A 20,144-nucleotide genomic window follows, 5' to 3' on the forward strand; every position below is an offset into this window, starting at 1 on the left:
ACAGATGTATACGATTTGATTGGTACAAATAGAACTTACTTTTCTCCTCCTAATAAAATTTCATAATGAGGCAATAAAAGTTCACTCACAGAGCTTCACTGAGAGGAGGAGCAACACTGAAGGAGGAGCTTCAACGTCACATTTCCTCCAATCAAAGTAAAGTTAGTCTGAGTGACAGCAGAGCTGCAGTCGAGACAAGTCTCTCTGTTTCTCTCTAAAGAAACATTCAACTGAATCCAGCAGCTTCTTCTCAACAACACAAACTCTGGTGAGTTCACTGTTCTACAGACCAAATGTACTGATTCAATGTTTGTCAAAATGCAGTTAAACTAAAATTTGACATTTTAACACTTGTTTTATTATATAGATCATATGATGTCATAGAAATGTGTCATTTTTAGTAAAAATCCAAAATGTAGGTTTTGTCTGAACTACAACACAGAGGTATAAATATCACCACAGTGACTGAACTCTTCAGGTTTGTCAGAATGCAGTCACAGCTAGTTTCAGCTTCACTTCATTCACAGACTATTTCTGACGACTTTCTTTCCTGTCAGTGAACGTTCAGTTTGTTACACCACATACAGATATAAGGCAGCAGCTAAAGCCAACGATGACAAAGAATAAAAAGTAACATCAGGTGACGGTTAAAGCTAGATGACCTTTGAACTCTCCAAACACAGAGTACAGCGTCTAACGTCATGTGACAACTTATTGTATTGCCTGTAAAGGAATAAAATAGACGTTTTATAACTTTGATATCTGTTACACACTTTGATAAGAAGTCTTGAACTTTAAACCCTTTTTTATCAACTCAACTGTTTCCATAGTTACTGCTGTCAGCCTTTGCAAGACAGTACAGTGTTAATATTATTACTATTATCATTATGAACTGTATTTTTTCATCCAGTATTATCTCATAATCTGATCTCTACTCAGACAGAAGTTCCACTCAGGTTCAATGTTTAACTGACGTCCATCGTGGTCGTGAGGGTTGTGGAGAGAAACGTTACTTTAATGGTGAATGGACTTTGCATTTCTGTCGAGCTTCAGACCATTAAAAGTTCTGGACACTACATGTTAACATTCACTCATTCAAACACACATCAATCCACTGACGACAAAGACTGCCACACAATGTGCCAACCTGCCCATCAGGATCTAAGAGATCACCTCGTCTAACAGCTCCGCCTACTGACCAATCAAAGCTGGGTTCATTGATCGTGAGATAATATTACACAAATATGAAGAAGTTAAAGTCATAAACCAGGATAGAAGCAACAGTTTATGTTGACAAATGCAGGAAAGACAGCTGGAAATGAATCTCTGACTGTGTGACTGTGTAAACTAAGAGATTTATAATATCTCTGCTACATAGAGCACAATAGATCTGACTATAATTACATGTGGTAGATTAATGTGTTGCTTGGATGCATTCTTGTGGCGTGTTTGACAATATTTTACTTTCACTCTTTCAGCTAAAACCCCGGCTGTAGGAAAATGACTTAAGAGCAAAAAGAATACGAGAAAATTCCGCAGGAAATGTTGACAGTGTGGCTGCTACTGCCCGAAGACGTCGCAATATATACACACACCAATGTTACCGGTAGTGTCGTTCAGGTTCGACTGAGATATCGCTTCTATTGTTTCTGCATTTTAGATTCATACTCTTGAAAAAGTTAAATCAATGACAGACATACAGACTTACAGACAGAGAGAGACAGACAGACAGGAGGTCTAACAATGCCTATGACTGAATATCTCCAAGTCATGTGTGTGTGTACAGAGAGCGTGCATGTGTAACTGGTTGCCATGGTGATGACGCACCTGGTGTTACAGGCAGACTGATTAAGAAACGTTACAGTAAACAGTGATTTTGAACAAAACTCCTGCCTCCTCTTAACAAAAAGCAACAGTCTGAGTGCCAAAATGTGATATCATGAGAAAGATAAGACTCTGCCGAACGCTCTGATGTGGTTTTTATGTTTGTAGTGTTATAAATGTGAGCTCCAGAGCAATATACAAAACTGGTACCGTCTGCTTTCTTTGAGAAATTAGTGGTCTGATTTAACATGGAGTCTAATGGAGCAGTTGGTTGGAGTTCATGTCGCTCTGCGGCTCTTTGAGCCAAATGTGTAAGTCTGTTGGATTCCAATGACACTTGGCTGCTACCAGCACAACATTTCCAATCTGTTTGGCCAAAAATGGTGTATATAGAGTCAAAATTGTGGGAATGGGAGCAATTTCTTTGGAAAAATCACAGAATATTTTCCTGCTCTGCTCCACTCTGACAGTTATGCCCTCACTCAAGAGCTGAACATTCCATGCAATACACACCCATTATAAAATCTGAAACGGACCCAAAGTTTTCCTGAAACTTAATCTGTGACTTCATGAAAACTGTGCTAGCTATCAAAATGTCCATTTGGCTCAATAACGTCCATCGTTTTGTCTACGTTTTAAATTTTGAATCATTTTTCTATATTAAAGTATGGCTGGTCAATATGGGTCCAAAGTTAAGTGTTTTTTTTAGCTCTCTTCACGACGAAACCCCATTCAAGTCAATGGGGAAATTTTGCTCCATTTTTGGGGATTTTCGGGAAAACCGCTGGACAAATCTCTGAGAAAGGTCATTGCACACCATTCCCAATCAGGCCGCACGTTTTGGTGTATTTTTTGCGCAGGTGTCGGCAACACTGTGTGAGGAGAAGCGCGCCAAACTTTCTGGCGTAAAGATTATTATTAAGCCCGAAGGATTATATACAGTGTGCTTTGGCACCTTGTGCTACAAAGCCACACTGAATTAATATATTAACATCATAATTCACGTATGTGTGTTCACTTTCTGAGCCATGTGTTGCAGTGTGACATGTCAGAGTTTTGTCATACACTCACACCGACTGGATGCATTGCCTTGTGTTACTTTGCTCTGGTTACTTTTATGTATGTTGTGGTTAATAAATTATGGAAGGAAACCTTCTTACCACTTTGAATTGTGTTTTTATTTTTATTTTATTTCCCCCCAAGTCAGCTTCACACCACCGGGGTTGCAGCTGAAATAATAAGGCTAAAATAATATCATACACGTCATGAGAATACATCCAATCCACACATTCATTTAACGGAATACACATATTATAATCAGATCTACTCGTGCTCTATATTAAGCAGTGATATTATAAATCTGTTAATAAAGACATTCACACAGTCAGTGATTTATTACCAGCTGTCCTTTCTGCATTTGACAGCTTAAACTCAGCCTGATTATGAGTCTAACTTCTTCGTATTTGTGTAATATTATCGTTTGATTTTAGTTTGAAAAATGCGTCACTCTGCTGACAGCAGACTTGTCCATGTTTGTGATTGGTCATATACTACAAACCCCGCCCCTTTACATGAACGTGCTCACAGCCAGATTGAGGAACCCTGGGTTGATTTACCGAGTTGATAACGAGCTTCATAGGACCTCTTAGCTGGACCGTGGTTGTTAGGATTAGTAAAGCCAAATAACCAAAAGATACCCTGAGTATGTTGAACTGTCTTCATGGTACAGGCCCCAGCTCTAAGTCTGAGTGAGTTATGGTGGATCATGCGTTAATAATTACATTTCATGTTTTATTTATTTCCCAGGCAGCCAAACTAAATGTTTTGGAATAAAGATCACCATGTTATCACTCCATTTCTGAGTTTGATGATCTCATAGAAATACCTCCACTGAACTGAACATCTGAACTCTAACTCAATCACAGCATAGTCCAGAACCTGTCTGCATAATGAGCTGTAAATTAGAAGCTGCATACAAAAACTCATTCACAACTACAGCACATATTTGCTTTCTGACATTTTCTTAGTAAATTTGCCCCTCAATCACGTCCAATATGACAAAAGCATTTAGGATTTATTATAGTTTAATTTTATTAATGAAAAGATATGTAAAAACAGATTTATTTTTCAACACTGTTGCTGCTGCTAAAGATGTAATAACAGTTTTGTTTTTTCTACACTCGTTGTCCTCAGAATGTAGATATGTCTGCTGCCAGCTGTCTGCTGACTGAAGATCAGTTCCTGTGCTCCATCTGTCTGGATGTGTTCACTGATCCAGTCACCACACCATGTGGACACAACTTCTGTAAAACCTGCATCACTCAACACTGGAACGTTAATGTCCAGTGTCAGTGTCCAAACTGTAAAGAGGTGTTCAAGATCAGACCTGAGCTGCGGGTCAATACCTTCATCTCTGAGATGGCTGCTCAGTTCAGACAGTCAGCTCAACAGAAAGCCAGCTGCAGCAGCTCAGAGCAACAAGCTGCCAAACCAGGAGAAGTTCCCTGTGACGTCTGCACTGGAACCAAACTGAAGGCCCTGAAGTCCTGCCTGGTGTGTCTGGTCTCCTACTGTGAGACTCACCTGGAGCCTCATCTGACAACGTCAGTCCTGAAAAGACATCAGCTGATCGACCCTGTGGAGAACCTGGAAGGCAGGATGTGTACGAAGCACGATAAACTGCTGGAGCTGTTCTGTAAGACCGACCAGATGTGTGTCTGCATGCTCTGCACTGTTTTAGACCACAAGAACCATGATGTTGTTCCACTAAAAGAAGAATATGAAGGAAAGAAGGCCGAGCTGGTGAAGACTGAGGCTGAAGTTCAGCAGATGGTCCAGAAGAGACGACTGAAGATTCAGGAGATCAAACACTCAGTGGAGCTCAGTGAGGAAGATGCAGACAGAGAGATAGCAGATGGTGTTCAGGTCTTCACCGCTCTGAAGGAGTCTGTTGAGAGACGCCAGGCCGAGCTCATCGACACGATCAAAGAGAAGCAGAGAAAGACAGAGAAACAGGCTGAAGGCTTCATCAAAGAGCTGGAACAGGAAATCTCTGAGCTGAAGAAGAGAAGCACTGAGGTGGAGCAGCTCTCGCGCTCTGAAGACCACCTCCACCTCCTCCAGAGCTTCAGGACCCTGAACACTGCTCCACCCACCAAGAACTGGACAGGAGTCAGAGTCAGTCCACCTTCATATGAGGGGACTGTGGTGAGAGCTGTGAATCAGCTGGAGGAGACGCTCAGTAAACAGATGAAGAAGCTGATTGAGGCCGAGCTGAAGAGGGTCCAGCAGTATGCAGTGGATGTGACTCTTGATCCTGATACAGTACATCCCATATCCACCCAGTCACATGATAGAAAAAAGACCAATCATGGTAACATCTGTAGATGTGTGTCATCAAAGAAGGCTTTCACTTCAGGAAGATTTTACTTCGAAGTTCAGGTTAAAAGATGGTCGAGATGGACTTTAGGAGTCACCAGAGAGTTGACCAACATGAAGGAAAGAATCCCAATGAGTCCCACAAATGGTTACTGGACTGTCGTTCTTACCCGACGAGGTGGGTACTTTGCTCCTGATGACCCTTCAGTCCTTCTCTCTCTGAAGTCTCAGCCTCAGAAGGTGGGGGTGTTTGTGGATTATGAGGAGGGTCTGGTCTGTTTTTATGACGTTGATGCTGCAGCTCTTATCTACTCCTTTACTGACTGCTGCTTCACTGAGAAACTCTACCCATTCTTTAGTCCATGTCCTAATGATGGTGTAATCATCCACTGCACTGAACCCTGTGTATTACAGTGAGTAAAGGGTCATTATAAAACAAGGAGCTCAAATCAAGCCATCTCATTGGTCCATATTCGTGATGTAATACCCTCATACCACTGCTACAACGTCTCATTCCATTAGACTCTCAGTTCCACTCTGCGTCTGTGGAAAATATGTTTGACTAATGTGTTGTCACGGTTGCTTAGCGACAGGGTCACATCCGCCAACACAAAACAGGTCACAGATACAAAGTATCAAAGTTAGCCGCTAAAACCGCTACAAAATGGAAACATTTAAGGTTAACGTTCTCTCTAGTTTCTAGAAACTATCTGATGGGTCTCAACACCAGAGAGATTATGATCGTAAGCGGCCACAAATATAAATAATAAACTACGGCCTGTCGTGAGCTATTGTCTAAATATTCCCATTCAGAGCACATCTATTAATTCAGTCATTCATGTCATATAATGTGGCATTATACTTTACTGTGTTTATCTTTTGATCTTTGCATCATATTTCCCTCTAATATATCATATTGCTTCTTACTGTTGCAAATAATCTGAGATAATTGAGTCGATCTAAAGTACTCAAACTTTTGTTTCTATTAAAAGTACAATCACCGTCTTCAAACTTTTCAAATCTTCACAAAAATGTCTTAAAAAGGCAAAACTTTTTTAAAAGTCATAACAAGTCCAGAGGGTGAATTCAGAAGTGTGATTGTTGTGTGTATAAAATGAGCTGGATTCTGTCAGATATTACTGACGGTCACTTTATGAATTGGATGCTATCTTGTGTGCTTTTCCTCACATTGTGGTGATTTATTAAAACTGAATGTAAAACTATGGGATGGTTGTCGGTCAGTAGAGTTTGTGTATTTTTAAACTAGTGACTGATATCAAAAGTTAAACCGATAAACAACTTCTAACAGCTGTTGTTGTTGTTTATGATCGTTTATCAATGATTGTAGAGCCATAAAGTGACTCAAATGTAGCATGAGTTCATTTCCTGTTTGTGGATCATGAGGCTCTGGATCATCTCTCCTGTCAATCACACCGAGTAGAACAACCTTTTCATGAAGTAAAAGAATACTTGTTGCTCATGTACGGTGTACACATTGGTGTTTTTTATGATTCTGATGAATTACTTCTTTCTCTAAATGTTTCCTCTGATGCGTCACATTTACTACTTATTACCTCAACACACCAGCGGCAGCAACAGGAAGGACTTAAATATTTCATCGTCCAGCCTTTGAGTTGAAAGAACTTGATCTCAGCTTCAACATGAACGGTAAAAATAAAAAACTAATACGCTAACACAGAAGAACTATTAACCCTTTCAGGCCCAGGCTTAAAGGTGCGTTTTTGTACAATTTTTACTTCCATTTATTTGCCCCTAAATCTTATTAGCTGTGAAATATGGATATGGATAAGGTTTTAGGTGGAGCTCCCAACAATCAATAACAGTTGCAATGTGATAAAGTGCAACAAATAACCTTTGATGCAGCTTTTCTTCAAGTCAAACCTCGTCACCAACCTTTCTGAATATACAGCAGTCAAGTTTCACCACCTTGACTTGAAGTAACAGCAACAGCTCCATCGGCAACGATCAATAACCAACAGCCAACGAGGAACTCTTTCACCATTTGTAGTCCTTCTTCTGGAGCAGCAGCTCTGGAGATGTTGGTCTGGACCATCAGGCAGCTTCTGAACACTCTGACCGGACTGAGACAACTCTGCTGTCATAGTCACACCTGTGGTTGACGAGTGTCACGCGTGGAACTTCATTTAACGCCATTCATTTACAGCTTACAGATTTACATCAGCTGAAGACAGCTGCTGATATGTTCTCTGCTTGTTAAAGTGACTTCTGGTGACTCTGACCTCCACAGAATCCCTTCAGCTCATAAAAGAAATACATTTCTAGAAACTACTTTCTCAAGATGAAATAGTGAACGAGGGACAGTAAACCTGCTGTACATCCATCCAGACAAAGAGGAATGGTGAAGTTAACTACATTTATATTCACAAACTCTTCACTTCTAAATTCATTTAGATTAAGAAAACGAGAGAGCGAGTAAAACCAAACAATAACAAGTAAATCTTGTGGGTTTAGAACTTAAACTAAAGCAGGAACATCAACACTGGTGAAGAAGGTCAAACTCAAGAAGGAAGAAGAAAGAGACAACTGATGCTACAAATCACTGATATGTATTTATTGTGGATAATAAAGTGCAAAACTAAACTAAAGCACAAATCTCTGCAGACTCTATTTCAGCTCATGTTAGCAGCGTTGCTCTATGGACGGCAATGTTGCTCCAGACTGGAATATCTTAAAGATGTTGCTTCCCCAAGCGGCAACCTGCAACTGAGAAGTGAAGCCAGAGAGGAAGTTACAGAAACTGCAGTTCCTCAAACGACCACTCGAGGCTCCACAAAGCGAGTCACTCCCCATAGACCTCTATGTGAAAATGAACAACTTTACAGCAGAAATAAACATGTTGACCATCTGGCTCTCTGTAGCTAACATCCTCCTTCATGACGACTCTACGCCACTCCTCCTCAGTCCAAATATGGTCACTTCTGTTTCCTGTTTGCTACAAAAAAAAACAAGATGGCGACGGCCAAAACAGCGAACTGGAGGCTTAAAATCTGCAAAAACAAAAAGGTGACGTCACGACGACTTCCTCCACTTCTTATGAACAGACCGGTCGCTAGCCGTCTGCTCTGCTGCGTCACCCGGGCCGCCTCAGCTCCGCCCACTTTTAGAGTTCGGCCGTGACGTCGCCGCCCACTTTGAGCTTCACAGCGGTTCTTCGGGAACCTCTGGGTGACGTAACGGAGACCTCGTCCATGTTTTCTACGGTCTAAGGCATCCCAGCAGAGTCAAACCCATTTGGCTTCTTGTAGTTTGAACACTTGCAGAAACAATGCAAAGTTAGATTAGTTTTAGTGTCCATGTGAGCCAAAGTGTATCTGCATCACTTCATCCAAAGCTCCCTGGTTAAATGCAGAGCCAGAGTTGAACCTTCAGGTTCCAGCAGCAGTGGGTTTGTGGAAGAAGCTGTGGATCTGCTGAGCCGCAGCCCGACCCACGATGGGCTCCAGCTCGGCGGGGGCGGCGTTGCAGAGCTGCTGGATGCTGGAGAACCGCTCCAGCAGGGCCGGAGCTTTGACCCCACCCACCCCGGGGACGTGCCGCACCAGAGCCAGGACCGCCGGGTCCAACAGCCGGGACGAAGTCCTCCTCCTGAAGGGGTTCTCTCTGCCCTCCCCGTGGACCTGGAGACCATCGGAGAAGGTTTGGAGAATCAGCGCTAGACCACAAAGTGTAGAAAAGAGGTCACTGACAGGCGGACAGGGTCCCGACCCAGACGCCTTCCTATCTGGACCCGGATCCAGACCCCATAAACTATTGAGCACTAGTACATTCTGGATTTCTATTTTAACCTGCACAGCTTTTCCAGCATGTACGGTACTGGAAACACACACAGACCAAATGTATTTAAATGATGTCATGAGACGCTGCTCAGCCAATCAAATCTCTGCATTCTGAGAAGCTTTGTGACTCGAGTCAGTAACACACACACACACACACACACACACACACACACACACACACACACACACACACACACACACACACACACTCACACTCACCATCTGAGTGATGAGCTGTGAGGCCTCGTTCTGCCCGTCGACCGGCAGCAGAGTCAGGCCGAGGTCCAACACCACCAACTTCTGCACGGCAGTGAAGTACTGCTCACTGAGTCTGGTGTTCTCCAGCAGCACCAGCTCCTGGAAGCTGCTGCTGCTGCTGCTGCTGCTCTGTAGGAACAGGTGGAGGTGGGGGGGGGAGACACAGTTCATATCAGGCAGAACCAAAACCAAACGGCTTCGTCTCCTCCATCAGACTCACGTTTCTGAAGCGGACCAGCTTCCTCTTGTAGCCGCTTCCTGCCACGACGTCGCACTCGGACACGTACAGGATGCGGCTCTTGTTGGGCAGCTGGAAATCTGCCACAGCGAGCTGGTTCTCAAAGGAGGATCCTCACGCCTCCACCTGCAGCACAAGGAAACGCCCGTCAGTGACTTCAACTTACCGACGGTGAGACCGAGAGCTACCGATCTCACTGCAGAGCAGAAGACGACGTCCTTCAATCTGCAGAGACGAGCTGCACTTTGCATCGGACTCACAAGCCTTTCTTTAACAGCATGACGCACTAGAGGCCACACGAAGCACACGTTAAAGGACTAGAGGCCACACGAAGCACACGTTAAAGGACTAGAGGCCACACGAAGCACAAGTTAAAGGACTAGAGGCCACACGAAGCACACGTTAAAGGACTAGAGGCCACACGAAGAACACGTTAAAGGACTAGAGGCCACACGAAGCACACGTTAAAGGACTAGAGGCCACAAGAAGCACAAGTTAAAGGACTAGAGGTCACACGAAGCACACGTTAAAGGACTAGAGGTCACACGAAGCACACGTTAAAGGACTAGAGGCCACACGAAGCACACGTTAAAGGACTAGAGGCCACACGAAGCACACGTTAAAGGACTAGAGGCCACACGAAGCACACAGTAAAGGACTAGAGGCCACACGAAGCACACGTTAAAGGACTAGAGGCCACAAGAAGCACACGTTAAAGGACTAGAGGCCACACGAAGCACACGTTAAAGGACTAGAGGCCACACGAAGCACACGTTAAAGGACTAGAGGCCACACGAAGCACACGTTAAAGGACTAGAGGCCACACGAAGCACACGTTAAAGGACTAGAGGCCACACGAAGCACACAGTAAAGGACTAGAGGCCACACGAAGCACAAGTTAAAGGACTAGAGGCCACAAGAAGCACACGTTAAAGGACTAGAGGCCACACGAAGCACACGTTAAAGGACTAGAGGCCACACGAAGCACACGTTAAAGGACTAGAGGCCACACGAAGCACACGTTAAAGGACTAGAGGCCACACGAAGCACACGTTAAAGGACTAGAGGCCACACGAAGCACACGTTAAAGGACTAGAGGCCACACGAAGCACACGTTAAAGGACTAGAGGCCACACGAAACACACGTTAAAGGACTAGAGGCAAAAATAAATAAAAGAATAAATAAATAAAATAAATGAATTAATAAATATATAAAATAATAAATAAATGAATACAAGAATAAATAAATAAAAGAATGAATAAATGACTGAATAAATACCCTTCAAGCCTTGAATGAGGGACGAGTTCCTCCACTTCTCGCTGGTAGTAACGTGTCCGTACGGAGGAACCGCATTCAGCACCGCTCTGGTCTCCATGTCGTCAAACACAGGAGGTTCCACCGCCTCAACGAGCTTCAACACGGACTGTTAGAGTCTCTGTGAGCAGCGTGTCTGTAGAGAGGTCACAGCGGACCGAGCTATCGAGCTCAGCGCACCGCTGTCTGCTCCGTGGACTCCCAAACGGACAAATGTTCTTCTTCGTCTTCGGCTCGCTGGTGGAGAAGAGGAGCGGATGTGTCTCTGTCGCCCCCTGCAGGACAAGAGGGGAAACACGTCCTCCTCGCACTGGTCCAGTTTGTCACACATTTAACACTCAAACAAGCTCTTAAAAGTGATGGAGAGTAACGAAGTACATTTACTCAAGTACTGTACGTAAGTACTTATTGTCAGGTACTTGTACTTTACTTGAATATTTCCATTATATGCTGCTTTATACTTCTACTCCACTACATCTCTGATACAAATGTTTTACTTTTTACACCACTAAGGTTTCATCACAAGGCTCTTAAATACATCCTCGTTTCCCTCACTTGCATCCTTTCCTTGCGTCTTAGTCCCTCCCACCAAGGATACAAGGAAACCACGTGAGGAGAGAGGAAACAAGGAAATATGTTTTAAGAGGAAGGAGACGTCCTTTACGTCTTTAAATTGTGACGTCATTATTAAATCACCCAGAATATGATTATGGTTTCTCTTGACACTGAATGAATGTATTAGGCTCCATGTTTCAGGTTTCAATGATGAAACTCATCAAACATGATGAATGATCAGTGACTGAATGAAACGATGATCAATGATGTAAACAGCTCTCTCTCACTTTAACTGTTTCCATAATAAAAGATGAACATTGATTTAAACCAGACGGTGAATCAGAAAACATATCAAACATAAACTAGAGTTTAATCTGATCTGTCTTCACTCTGGTGTTCAACTCCAGTGATCGGCTGCAGCGTCCAATCACATAACAGATGAACAATGAGGGGGCGTGTCCGCCGTTAAAACACTTCCTGGAAGGCGTCCTCACTCATGTCTCCTCAGAGATCCCTCCTCTCTCCTCACTCCTCGCTCCTCGCTCCTCTCTCCTCTCTCCTCTCTCCTCTCTCCTCGCTCCTCAGAGCAGAAGTAAGAGCTTTGGGACGGCCGTTATTATGGAGGAGCAGAACAACTTCCTGTTCAAGTGAGGAGAGAGGAAATGACAAGTAAGAGACTTGTGATGTACCCTAGGTGTTACTATAGGACATACGAAATGAACCAACACACTGGTTACAATAAACATGCAGTCTTTTCAAAATAAACTTCTGTCTTCACAGGAAACAACTCAGTTAGGTTTAAGCAACAAAACTACTGAGTTAGGTTTATTAATGTCTTATTAAAACTTTATTTAAACACAACGAGAGACACATAAACAGTTAAAACACGTAAAAAACAATCATACTGTATTTCAGATTTAACATTTAAAACACAAAAAAGAGGATAAAAAGATTAGAACTCATCTTGTTTGAACATCAAGGTGTTTCCACAGAAGACGTCCTTCACAGAGCTTCACTGAGAGGAGGAGCTACTCTGAAGGAGGAGATCTGCTGAGTCACTTTACCTGAAGTGAAAGTAAAGTTAGTCTGAGCGACAGCAGAGCTGCAGTCGAGACAAGTCTCTCTGTTTCTCTGTAAAGAAACATTCAACTGAATCCAGCAGCTTCTTCTCAACAACACAAACTCTGGTGAGTTCACTGTTCTACAGACCAAATGTAGTCAACATGTAGTTCAAGAGAGAAACCAAAACTGTAGCCAAGAAACATAAGTAACATCAGATAAACTAGGCCTGCTAGAAGCTAACTAATGTAGCTTAAATGTTGCGTATCTGATTTTATCTCTTGACTTTAATGACCTGTAAAGGCAGAAGTTTGACGTGTTACAACAAGCTGTGACACAATCTGGTAAATATCCTTAAACTTCAAAGCCTTTTTTTCTCAATGTCACTGTTTGTGTAGTTCCTGCTGTCTGTCTTTGTGACGCAGTTCAGCTGATCATATCTGATGTGACATCAAACCTCAGAACTACTCGGACAGGAAGTTCCACTGGACAAATGTTTAGCTGAGGTCCACCTGGTGACCGTGGGGGTTGTGGAGAGAAATGATGTATATAGTGTAATAATATGTCTCATTTTTGAAGTGTGTAGGATCCATACTTAAAGTGTACGTGTGCACAAAAGAAGGAAGTGGTGCTCGGCCACTTTAATAAAAACAATCTGACTTGTAAAACCTGATCAGCCTCATGGTTCAGCCTCAACACGCCCACATTCAACCACACACTGAACACCAAGCATTGTAGTAGTTGTGACTGATCAGCACAAATAATACTGCTGCTTTGAGAGTTCATGATAAAGAGGATTCAGACGTGCAAAGTAACACGTGATATGAAGTGACATTAAATGTGTGAGAGGCGTCATCACATCACATTTAATTCCTACAATCTGACTTCAGTTCACCACCTCGACTCAGAGGCTCAGAGGCTCACATCCTCCTGTGAACTTTGTTTCTATTCATCAAAACTTGGTGAACGCCTCTTTCAGGGTTTATAAATGTATTTATGTATTTAGTTTATTTTATTATTAGAATAACTAACAAGCAGCTAAGAGTCAAATGCTACAGTCATAAAAGAGACAAACATGAACGCATGGTGTTAGTGCTCTTCCAACCTTCCTGTTGTCATGACATCATCCCAGACAGGTGCTCAGACCAGGTGTAAACATTTAGAAGATATGCAACTAAACCGCATACTACTACTACTACTACTGTGTACTTCTACTTCAGACGGATGAGTAGTAGTACGACATTTACCTGGAAATGTTACTGTTACATTGCAGATTCAGATTTAACATAACAATTAAACTATGATACATTAATATTCATTAAACTATCCAACATCTGATGAGAATTTAAATCTCCACCTTGAACTGAAGTTAAGTACATTTAAGCACATTGTGCTGATGAAGCCTCTCTTTCACTCTTCACTCCATTTGAATGCAGGACTTTTACTTAAAAGTTTTACTGTTATTAAAGTAATAAAAGTTTTATTTTTGTCACACTTGTCCTCAGAGTGTAGATATGTCTGCTGCCAACTGTCTGCTGACTGAAGATCAGTTTCTGTGCTCCATCTGTCTGGATGTGTTCACTGATCCAGTCAGCACACCATGTGGACACAACTTCTGTAAAACCTGCATCACTCAACACTGGAACGTTAATGTCCCCAATCAGTGTCCAAACTGTAAAGAGGTTTTTAACACCAGACCTAAGCTGCGGGTCAATACCTTCATCTCTGGGATGGCTGATCAGTTCAAACAGTCAGCTCAACAGAAAGCCGAGCTGGAGAAGACTGAGGCTGAAATTCAGCAGATGATCCAGAAGAGACGAGTGAAGATTCAGGAGATCAAACACTCAGTGGAGCTCAGTGAGGAAGATGCAGACAGAGAGATAGCAGATGGTGTTCAGGTCTTCACCGCTCTGATGAAGTCTGTTGAGAGTAAACTAAACGAACTCATCGACACGATCAAAGAGAATCAGAGAAAGACAGAGAAACAGGCTGAAGGCTTCATCAAAGAGCTGGAACAGGAAATCTCTGAGCTGAAAAAGAGAAGCACTGAGGTGGAGCAGCTCTCACGCTCTGAAGACCCCCTCCACCTCCTCCAGAGCTTCAGGACCCTGAACACTGCTCCACCCACCAAGAACTGGACAGGAGTCAGACTCAGTCCACCTTCATATGAGGGGACTGTGAGGAGAGTTGTGAATCAGCTGGAGGAAACGCTCAGTGAACAGATTAAGAAGCTGCTTACTGAGGTCGAGCTGAAGAGGGTCCAGCAGTCTGCAGTGGATGTGACTCTTGATCCTGATACAGCACATCCTTATCTCATCCTGTCTGATGATGGAAAACAAGTTAAACATGGTGATGTGAAGAAGAATCTCCCAAACAATCCAGAGAGATTTGATACTTGTCCCTGTGTTTTAGCAAAGCAGAGTTTCTCTTCAGGAAGATTTTACTACGAGGTTCAGGTTAAAGGGAAGACTGACTGGTATTTAGGAGTGGCCAGAGAGTCGATCAACAGGAAGGGAAGAATCACAGCGACCCCTCAGTTGGGCTACTGGATAATATGTTTGAGGAATGAGAATGAGTACAAAGCTTGTGCTGACCCTTCAGTCCTTCTCTCTCTGAAGTCTCAGCCTCAGAAGGTGGGGGTGTTTGTGGATTATGAGGAGGGTCTGGTCTCCTTCTATGACGTTGATGCTGCAGCTCTTATCTACTCCTTTACCGGCTGCTGCTTCACTGAGAAGCTCTACCCATACTTCAGTCCATGTAATAATGATGGTGGTAAAAACTCTGCTCCTCTGATCATCTCTCCTGTCAATCACACTGAGTAGATCAAACACTTGATCTTCTACAGAGAGACTCTTTCATTTAATGTAACAAATCTATATTATTGGTGATTTACGGTGTAAACATTATTGATTCTATTTGATTTTCTTTCTTTTTGTTTTTAAATAAAAAAGGATGAATAAAGTCACAATGTGTCTGATTCAGTTATTTTGTTTTTGTTCAATATCACAGCTGAAAAAACAGCTGATGGTGTTTCTAATGACACCAAATCATGTGATTAAAAACACCATCAGCTGTTCTCAGACTGACTTGAGCTGACGAGCTCCAACACCCCATCACATCTGAGATAGTTGGTTATGTAAAATAATGTGGTGATATTTAAGGTTTGAGTTGAGTTAGAGCAGCTGATGTGAACGCTAAACCAGTGCTACTAGTTAAACCAGTGCTACTAGTTAAACCAGTGCTACTAGTTAGTAGAGAATAAATGATATCTGAGGACGCCCTCTACTGGAGTTCATAACAAACTGCAGTCTGTGTTCATATGAGGAAATGCTCTTAATAAATAACTACAGTCTGATGCTGAAGCAGATTACATGAATGAGCAGAAATAAACCTGAGTCTAACAGATACAAGTACTCTGTCTAATGTCACTGATGAGCTTTTTCTTTTGTTTTGTACTTTTTTGAGCTCAGTCTAAAATCAGTGACTTTCAGTTAAAAGGACGTTTATTTAAAAAGTATTGTACTTTAACTACTTTTAAAAAGGGAGACTCAGAGAAGCCCATTGATCTACTGCTGTGGTCCAATCAGAAGGATTCTTCTTCTCAGTTATAAACTTACTTTTCTCCTCCTAATAAAATGTCATAATGAGGCAATAAAAGCTCCTTCACAGAGCTTCACTGAGAGGAGGAGCAACACTGAAGGAGGAGCTTCAACGTCACATTTCCTCCAATCAAAGTAAAGTTATTCTGAGCGACAGCAGAGCTGCAGTCGAGACAAGTCTCTCTGTTTCTCTCTAAAGAAACATTCAACTGAATCCAGCAGCTTCTTCTCAACAACACAAACTCTGGTGAGTTCACTGTTCTACAGACCAAATGTACTGATTCAATGTTTGTCAAAATGCAGTTAAAACTAAAATCTGACATTTTAACACTTGTTTTATTATATAGATCATATGATGTCATAGAAATGTGTCATTTTTAGTAAAAATCCAAAATGTAGGTTTTGTCTGAACTACAACACAGAGGTATAAATATCACCACAGTGACTGAACTCTTCAGGTTTGTCAGAATGCAGTCACAGCTAGTTTCAGCTTCACTTCATTCACAGACTATTTCTGACGACTTTCTTTCCTGTCAGTGAACGTTCAGTTTGTTACACCACATACAGATATAAGGCAGCAGCTAAAGCCAACGATGACAAAGAATAAAAAGTAACATCAGGTGATGGTTAAAGCTAGATGACCTTTGAACTCTACAAACACAGAGTACAGCGTCTAACGTCTTGTGACAACTTATTGTATTGCCTGTAAAGGAATAAAATAGACTTTTTATAACATAGATATCTGTTACACACTTTGATAAGTAGTGAAGCGTAGTAGTAAACGTAGTAGTGAACGGACCCCACCCCGGGGAAAGCGGGACAGGCGTGTGCACCTAACACGGTGGTCACTCCATCGGCTGTCCCACCTGCAAGGATATACATTCCTCCTGGAGGTGTCAAGACAATACCTCCGGCCTTCTATCTCACCCTCTAGCTGAATTGTTAGGATTTCAGATTAATCGTCTTCATGAGAATCTTGTACGGCTACGCCCTCGGCGTTCTCGTTAGGATGCAACCCTAGCACCCAGTATGGAGAGTTATGTAGAACGTCTGTACTTTACTATTGCCTATTTTGAACATTCTCACCATTTATGACTAATTCTGCCAAGTCTTCACCCAGAGAACTCAGCTTAAGCTCCTCTGGTAGAGTCGGTCGTCACCTCTGTATCACACGGATGAGGGACAGGGAAGAGGGTCAAAATGTTCTAAAAACAGTCTCTAGTTTAGGTCCAGTTACTTACAAATGGTATGGCTTTATTAAAGTTATTCACACAAAAATCACAATCAACAATTTTAATGCAATGAAACAGTCTCTGTGGTCCTAAAAAATAAATGCGAAATGTATCCCTTTAAACCGGGGTCTCTAACTTCTTGTGAAGAAAAGTTTCCCGTCTCTAGCGATGGGGGAGAAAGAGCGCTTTCTCAAAGTTTTCCTGTCTCTTTTATGCTACCCTGAGGTTAGTACCTCCTCTAATCACATGCATCACAAATACAGGAGACATCTTGGAGCAGAGTCAGCAACAGAATACAACTGGTTGTAACTAGTTTGGTCCAGATTGAACCAAAGCACTACACGAGGCTCAAGTGACCTTGTTACTTTAAAGTGTCCAGGCAGGCTAAATGTTTCTACACTTCCATCATGAAGTAAAACAGTTTATGTTAAATCACATCTAACATGAAATAAAAGAGTTTATATATTGTGACAGTTATAAAAAGTGAACAAAATATATCTTTGTGCCAATTATAAAAGTGAACAAAATATGTCTTGTGATGATTTTACTTTTATGCTTTCATATCTTTCTACAATCTCTGAACAGTAGCATTGAACTTCAAACCCTTTTTTATCAACTCAACTGTTTCCATAGTTACTGCTGTCAGCCTTTGCAAGGCAGTACAGTGTTAATATTATTACTATTATCATTATGAACTGTGTTTTATCATACAGTATTATCTCATAATCTGATCTCTACTCAGACAGAAGTTCCACTCAGGTTCAATGTTTAACTGACGTCCATCGTGGTCGTGAGGGTTGTGGAGAGAAACGTTACTTTAATGGTGAATGGACTTTGCATTTCTGTCGAGCTTCAGACCATTAAAGTTCTGTACGCTACATGTCAACATTCACCCATTCACACACACATCAATACACTGACGACAAAGACTGCCACACAATGTGCCAACCTGCCCATCAGGATCTAAGAGATCACCTCGTCTAACAGCTCCGCCTACTGACCAATCAAAGCTGGGTTCATTGATCGTTAGATAATATTACACAAATATGAAGAAGTTAAAGTCATAAACCAGGATAGAAGCAACAGTTTATGTTGACAAATGCAGGAAAGACAGCTGGAAATGAATCTCTGACTGTGTGAATGTGTAAACTAAGAGATTTATAATATCTCTGCTACATAGAGCACAATAGATCTGACTATAATTGTGTTAAACTAATGTGTTGATTGGATGTATTCTTGTGGCGTGTTTGACAATATTTTAGTCTCATTCTTTCAGCTAAAACCCCGGCTGTAGGAAAACGACTTAAGAGCAAATAGAATACGAGAAAATTCCGCAGGAAATATTGACAATGTGGCTGCTACTGCCCGAAGACGTCGCAATATATACACACACCGATGTTACCAGTAGTGTCGTTCAGGTTCGATTGAGATATCGCTTCTCTTGTTTCTGCATTTTAGATTCATACTCTTGAAAAAGTTAAACCAATGACAGACAGACAGACAGACCGACAGACAGACAGATTTACAGAGAGACAGACAGGCAGACAGACAGACAGGAGGTTTAACAATGCCTTTGACTGAATATCTCCAAGTCATGTGTGTGTATGTACAGAGAGAGAGCGTGTGTAACTGGTTGCCATGGTGATGACGCACCTGGTGTTACAGGCAGACTGATTAAGAAATGTTACAGTGAACACTGATTTTGAACAAAACTCCTGCCTCTTTTTAACAAAAAGCGAGAGTCTGAGTGCCAAAATGTGATATCATGAGAAAGATAAGACTCTGCCGAACGCTCTGATGTGGTTTTTATGTTTGTGGTCTTAAAAATGTGAGCTCCAGAGCAAGTTACAAAACTGGTACCGTCTGCTTTCTTTGAGAAATTAGTGGTCTGATTTAACATGGAGTCTAATGGAGCAGTTGGTTGGAGTTCATGTCGCTCTGCGGCTCTTTGAGCCAAATGTGTAAGTCTGTTGGATTCCAATGACATCTGTGTGCGACAAGGACAACATGTCCAAGCTTTTTGGCCAAGATGGTGTATAAAGAGTAAACATTGTGGGACTCGGCGCAATTCGTTTGTGAAAATCACAGATTATTTTCCTGCTCTGCTCCACTCTGACAGCTATGTCCTCACTCTAGAGCTGAACATTCCGTGCAATACACACCCATTATAAAATCTGAAACGGACCCAAAATTTTCCTGTAACTTAATCTGTGACTTCATGAAAACTGTGCTAGCTATCAAAATGTCCATTTGGCTCAATAACGTCCATCGTTTTGTCTACATTTTAAACTTTGAATAATTTTTCTACGTTAAAATATGGCTGGTCAATATGGGTCCAAAGTTAAGTGTTTTTTTTCCTCTCTTCATAACGAAACCCCATTCAAGTCAATGGGGAAATTTTGCTACATTTTTGGGGATTTTCGGGAAAACCGCTGGGCGAATCTCTGAGAAAAGTCATTGCACACCATTCCCGATCAGGCCGCACGTTTTGGTGTATTTTTTGCACAGGTGTCGGCAACACTGTGTGAGGAGAAGCGCGCCAAACTTTCTGGCGTAAAGATTATTATTAAGCCCGATGGATTATATACAGTGTGCTTTGGCACAGGCAGTTTTACTGCCTTGTGCTACAAAGCCACACTGAATTAATATATTAATATCATAATTCACGTATGTGTGTTCATTTTCTGAGCCATGTGTTGCAGTGTGACATGTCAGAGTTTTGTCTTACTCTCACACAGACTGGATGCATTGCCTTGTGTTACTTTGCTCTGGTTACTTTTATTTATGTTGTGGATTATAAATTATGGAAGGAAACCTTCTTACCACTTTGAATTGTGTTTTTATATTTATTTTATTTCCTCCCAAGTC

The 20,144-nt window shown here is 42.0% G+C and overlaps 4 protein-coding genes across 5 annotated transcripts in view; 3 read left to right on the forward strand and 1 right to left on the reverse strand.

The window, feature by feature from the left end:
- Positions 1-20,144, forward strand: part of LOC137881539 (E3 ubiquitin-protein ligase TRIM21-like) — a 46,624-nt gene that overhangs the window by 23,623 nt on the left and 2,857 nt on the right. Inside the window, exon 1 of one of the 2 annotated variants that reach the window (XM_068723522.1) lies at positions 16,218-16,291. The exons of the other annotated variant lie outside the window; for it this stretch is intronic. The gene's annotated coding sequence lies outside the window, so the exon portion shown is untranslated. Of the gene's footprint in view, positions 1-16,217; positions 16,292-20,144 lie in introns of those variants that run through there. 2 annotated transcript variants of the gene reach the window in all.
- On the forward strand, positions 190-6,686 carry LOC137881643 (E3 ubiquitin-protein ligase TRIM39-like). Its single transcript, XM_068723672.1, has 2 exons — positions 190-268; positions 4,018-6,686. Exon 2 carries the CDS (start codon positions 4,027-4,029, stop codon positions 5,617-5,619), a length of 1,593 nt encoding a protein of 530 aa, XP_068579773.1. The 5' UTR covers positions 190-268; positions 4,018-4,026; the 3' UTR covers positions 5,620-6,686.
- On the reverse strand, positions 7,781-11,093 carry LOC137881301 (Fanconi anemia core complex-associated protein 24-like). The gene is given in 5 exon segments (XM_068723189.1): positions 7,781-8,861; positions 9,240-9,407; positions 9,499-9,621; positions 9,623-9,642; positions 10,796-11,093. Coding segments are annotated over 5 exon segments (660 nt in total). The 5' UTR covers positions 10,893-11,093; the 3' UTR covers positions 7,781-8,609.
- LOC137881540 (E3 ubiquitin-protein ligase TRIM21-like) lies at positions 12,484-15,378 on the forward strand. Its single transcript, XM_068723523.1, has 2 exons — positions 12,484-12,573; positions 13,951-15,378. Exon 2 carries the CDS (start codon positions 13,960-13,962, stop codon positions 15,265-15,267), a length of 1,308 nt encoding a protein of 435 aa, XP_068579624.1. The 5' UTR covers positions 12,484-12,573; positions 13,951-13,959; the 3' UTR covers positions 15,268-15,378.

Source organism: Cebidichthys violaceus, unplaced genomic scaffold (genome assembly GCF_023349555.1).
Source record: "Cebidichthys violaceus isolate CVI_PGR_0920_01 unplaced genomic scaffold, fCebVio1.0.p SCAF_3, whole genome shotgun sequence".
Lineage (NCBI taxonomy): Eukaryota > Metazoa > Chordata > Actinopteri > Perciformes > Stichaeidae > Cebidichthys > Cebidichthys violaceus.

Excerpts from the sequence above, each read along its gene's own strand:
- LOC137881643 (XM_068723672.1), top strand. The coding sequence starts at position 4,027 with ATGTCTGCTGCCAGCTGTCTGCTGACTGAAGATCAGTTCCTGTGCTCC.
- LOC137881540 (XM_068723523.1), top strand. The coding sequence starts at position 13,960 with ATGTCTGCTGCCAACTGTCTGCTGACTGAAGATCAGTTTCTGTGCTCC.